The sequence below is a fragment of the Corvus brachyrhynchos genome, unplaced genomic scaffold, assembly GCF_000691975.1.
Source record: "Corvus brachyrhynchos isolate BGI_N302 unplaced genomic scaffold, ASM69197v1 scaffold48, whole genome shotgun sequence".
NCBI lineage: Eukaryota > Metazoa > Chordata > Aves > Passeriformes > Corvidae > Corvus > Corvus brachyrhynchos.
This window is the reverse complement of record NW_008240027.1, coordinates 595095-600094: the sequence shown is the minus strand read 5'-3', so window position 1 is coordinate 600094 and position 5000 is coordinate 595095. Positions and strand designations below refer to the sequence as shown.

The following is a 5000-nucleotide window of genomic DNA, read 5'->3' as shown; positions in this document are numbered from 1 at the left end:
AAGAACAAAAAGCAGCACAAAAGCAACCTCTCCTTCTTCCTCTACTGGGTGCTGTTCTATGCTACCAAAAAAACGCAGAAATATCACTGACAACAAATCATTTTACTGAAATAAATCAAAAACCAGTGACCTCATGGGGGAAAAAGAGTTTTACCTCAAACATACACATGTAAAACTAACATCCAGAAAGTCACCCATACATATAAATAAAATCACAATGCTTCCATGTAAAAACTGTAACTAAAACATCACCTACAACTGATCTCAGATTTTTTTTTACAGTGAACACATATTTGAATATTGCTCATTCCACTTGACACTAGTGATAACTACCAGTGAAAGCCTAGAAGTTCAGCCAATACAGCAAAAAAAAATGGAATAAATTTCAGAAATTTTACTAAATTATCCTGGCATGGTTCTCATTTTACAAACTCTGCAATGCTAAGATTGCTACAGAATCTAAAATAAAAATTGAGAACATATTGTGAATGTATTTAAAGTAAATTATAATTATGGTTTTTTATTTTCTAGGATTATTTTCAAGATTTCACTGTATCACTTGATGATACATACGCAAAAATAGATAAATTAACATTTTGAATACATTAAAGTTTTACTTATGTAAACGCATTAAAAAAAAGAATTAGTATAAACTCATACATTTACTTTGAACTTTAACGAGCAGAACAGATATAACTTGTGGCACTGAAGTTATTCAGGCACAATAAAAGCTAAAACTTGTCCTTGCCAAACAGTGAAACGAGATTTGCAAGGCCTGTGTATGCCTTGTTTCCCACAATCAAACTGTCACAGCATGAAAACATTCTCCTGCATGGGGAGGTTTTGATACCCATTTCCCTGGTGAAAGTGTGCAAAAGGATCTGAAAGAGTTATTGACAATTCATACAGTATCCCATATTCCATTAGATAGTACAAGCAGAGAACATATCTTAACTCTGAAGGGAGACGAAGCAACAATGTTTTAAATTACTATTGACTCCACTAAATTTCCTGATAATGTCAGAAGACTGTAGTCTGGCAGGTTCATAAGAGACTCAAGATGATACAGGAATCCAATTATGCCAAGTCTATTTAGTTGTCCTGTTTGCTAAGCCAAAGGTTAACGAGAACTGCACTGAAAAAACCTCCTGTGGTATTACAAAGTATTTCTTATGCTGCATAACATGCAAATGAAAAAGTATTTTAATCAAGTCTCTCTTTAACTCCTTAATTGCAATGGGGTATCCTACAAGACAGCAAATTAAAAACTCACAATGGAAAAAGTGATCTTAAAAATTTGCCACTGAACTCAAGAGATCATCATTAATTACTCAAGTAATTATTACTGAGTATTTCTAATTTGGAATAAGAAAGTTCAGATCACAGAAGCATACCTAGTCATTGCTATCATTAAATCTTTATAAATAGTAAGCTGTGGCCTCTAATTTTAGACAGAAATTAATTATATTTTTGTTGGCAACACATTCAAATCTGTTTACACAGCTGACTAGTTCCAGCTCCACCAGACTCAAGCAGTGAGCTTTGAGGACTCCTCTGCTTCAGAGCAGATGACTCAACATTCACCAATTTCATTAAAGATGAAAAGGGGAAAAATTTACCTGCAACAATGTCACTTGTAAAAACAGACTTAAAGCAGATTCATGAGTTTTACATATGTGAGGTATTCAAAAGGAGGGGAAAAAATATGTGAAAATCTAACAGCTGTGGGAAAACAGATTAGAAGTGTTGAGTTTCCAATTCTTTTTTGAGCTAATGTAAACTAATAAAATGTTAAAATGGATCCACATTTCAAAGACTGTAATTACCACATGACACCATGCTGTTACTTCAGACCTTACTCAGGCTCAGATATGCCCTTGAATACATGGACAGAGATTTACCCACCCTTCTCAGACTTAAATACTGTTTCTGCAAACACCACCACAGATATATTTTACAAGTACATTAGAAATTCAGACAGCTTTTGCCTTTTTTTTTTTAATTGGCATAAATCCTTTACCCAGAGTAAAAAAAGGAGCAGTTATATTCAAACAGCAATTCTCCCTTTACAATATGAGAGTAGGAATAGACAGGAAAGTAATGCATGGCAGATAATGGCAATATGTAAGAAAGTAAACTCCAAATCCATTTTCACTTTGTAGAACACTCAGGTTCAATTAAATACTTAATTTTTCTACATTTTTCTCAGGTCACAGAATCTACATACAACATAACTACATAATTATTTCAGCCTTTTAGGCATTTTTTTAGTGGATTGGTGGGGGGTTTTTCTAAAGAAAGGCAGACCTCACTAGCTGGCACTGGGAACATATTAGAAGAAGAAAATTATCTGAACAAAACTGAAAGATGCTGTAAAACACACTGTAAGGATGACCATGCAAGGAAGGAAATCTAATATTTAATGGGATAGTGCAGGTAAGTCCCACAATTTTATGAATTTGTGGGCAATTCTCAGTCAGTGGATTCTGTCACCAGTGGTGACTCCTCACTGATTTCAGCAGGGACACCCCCCGCTCTGAAGCCAGGCAGAGGCTTAAGCATGAACTGAGTGAGCTAACACACTGTGTGGAAAATATCTAGATGTGTACTCAGAGCACAAATAAAAATCAGGGCTCTTTTCCTGAAGTTCAATCACTCAATAACTTCAACTTCAAAAATGCTGCGCAGCTTTGCTTCAGTCTAGAATATGTCTCCTTCTTGTCTAAAACATGCACTGAATCTGATACACAGGAATCATTTCCACACGCTTCAGTCATCCAAATCTTGAGCATTTGTATCTTCCAAGACAAAACTCTGAAGTGTGTGTAATGTTAAGGTACTGCATGTGAGACAGTGAATGCTACTGAGTGATTCCAATCAACAATCCATGTAAAACCAGCCATTTGCAGGAAGGAATGACATGAGAAGGAAAGGAACTCACCGAGTCATCTGTGGCTGAAGAAGGCCAACCTTCCCACAACTGGTGACGGACAGGGATACTGGTCAGGTCATACACATTCCGCTTTACCTGGAAAAAAAATAAAAATAAATCAGAACTTGCTCTAAAAAAGGCAGTCAAACTGCATTGTTTTCATCACAGCCCCAAGTTTTCTATTTTTTCTGGTTACTGTAAAACGGGTTCCTTCAACGCTCTTAGATTCGGATGTGGTCAGCAGGTTTACACACAATACAGCAAAAAGCAATGAAGAAACTGTGTTAAAAGAAAAAAAATTAAAATCTAAAAATTACCATTCAAAATGCTTCATTATTACTTCAGCATTATGAAAGCGCAAAAAAAAAATTCGTAACGGAAAATTTCCAAGTAAAAAGTATTACAAAGCAATGAAAAAAAGTTAAGGGAAACAGAAGGTAATAATAAAAATTCTGCTGCATCTTTTGCTAGTTAATTTTCACCTGAAAATATTGTGTGGAAACCTAATCAAATAAGAAATACAACTAATTTTGCATAAGCTTCTTAAATGGGATCCAAAAATAAAAACCAGTATATTAAACCTGAAAATATTAATTAATAAGCACATTTTCAATTAAGACAACACATTTCAAATATTTATTAACAAAATGCTAAGTAACTAATTTTTACATCAACTCTTTTCTCATGCTATTAAATTAGAAGTCACTACTGTTAATCATCTCACATGATGATTAACAGAAGGAATGAAGGAGGGGGAAAAAGAAGAAAGAGTTGAAAATTTCAAATACAGGAAGCATACTGCAAAATACAAGAATCACAAAACTCCTTCCATGAAAACATTACCACAGACAGAAAAGCAGACAAGTTTTATTGGAAGTTTTGTGATAAACAATTATTTAAATCACAAAAATATATATTTTGGTACTTAGGATGGAGAGTGGTATCTTAAATTCTGAACAATGTCTTACACCTGAACATAAAGACTGCACAAATAATGTACAAATATTGCCCATCTGGACCACAGTTGTGAACAACAAAATCTTCCAGCGAGCCATGGTCGCTTTTCATAGAAATCACAGAACAGTCTGGGTTGGAAGGAACCTTAAAGATCCTCTCATTCCAACCCCATGACCTGGGCAGAGACACCTCCCACTACACCAGGTTGCTCAGAGCCCCATCCAACCTGGTCTTTTTTTGGTTTGCCTTTCATAAAACTGCTATGTGGGAAGACAAGGTCCTCCCACATTTTCACAGGTCTAGACAGATCCCAACCACCTATACTGCATCCAGAAAAACATTCTCAAAGGTCTGATACTTTTTAATAGTATTTTGTATGACCATTCTCTAGGCAAAATATCTGAACAAGTCACAAGCTCTGCATCCCGGTCTCGGCTCCGAGAAGGCTGCACAGTCCAACACTAACAGACACAAGAGCCCATTAAACCAAAAGATATTAAGGCAGATGGCTAATATTTGACTTAAATCAAATGACAAGGCTACTCCAAAAACTGTCCTTTGATGCCTTCTTTAGATTTTCCCTTGTTCACTTGTCAACAGGAAACAAACAGCAATTAACTGTGTTCTAACTTCTGCTATGAGAATTACTAAAAGTTCCATGAACTGAAAAAAATTATTATATTATAGCTGTCAGCAGAAAAAGGTCTTTGAGCTAGCACCTTGCCTGCAGTCTAGTCTTACCCTGCGTTAACAACTTTTTCTGAACAGAAAAACAGTTTGCAAAAATCAGAAAGAAAGCTGAAATTTGCCAAAATGGTAACTGCTAACATAATCCACGTAGATAAAGGTTTCATATTCCAGAAATGAATTAAAGACAATTCTATACTACCATTCTTAGGAAGATAATACAAAAAAAAAAAAGAGATCTTTTATACCATTTGATCCTACCCATTAATCAGTACTGGACATTTCTTCAGCACTGAAGCACAGTTGAAGTTTGACTCCATGGTAAAGTAATATGAACATATGGAATGTACATACGCTCCCTCTAAAATTTGTCATTTATTTTTAGTACAGGATGTATATGAAACATCTGGCAATAAATACTCAT

General features: G+C 35.1%; 1 protein-coding gene across 1 annotated transcript in view; it reads right to left on the bottom strand.

The window, feature by feature from the left end:
* FAF1 (Fas associated factor 1) overlaps positions 1-5000 on the bottom strand; it is a 152658-nt gene that overhangs the window by 69040 nt on the left and 78618 nt on the right. Inside the window, exon 8 of the mRNA XM_008640751.2 lies at positions 2942-3028. Coding sequence (XP_008638973.2) covers positions 2942-3028 — 87 coding nt within the window. The remainder of the gene's footprint in view (positions 1-2941; positions 3029-5000) is intronic.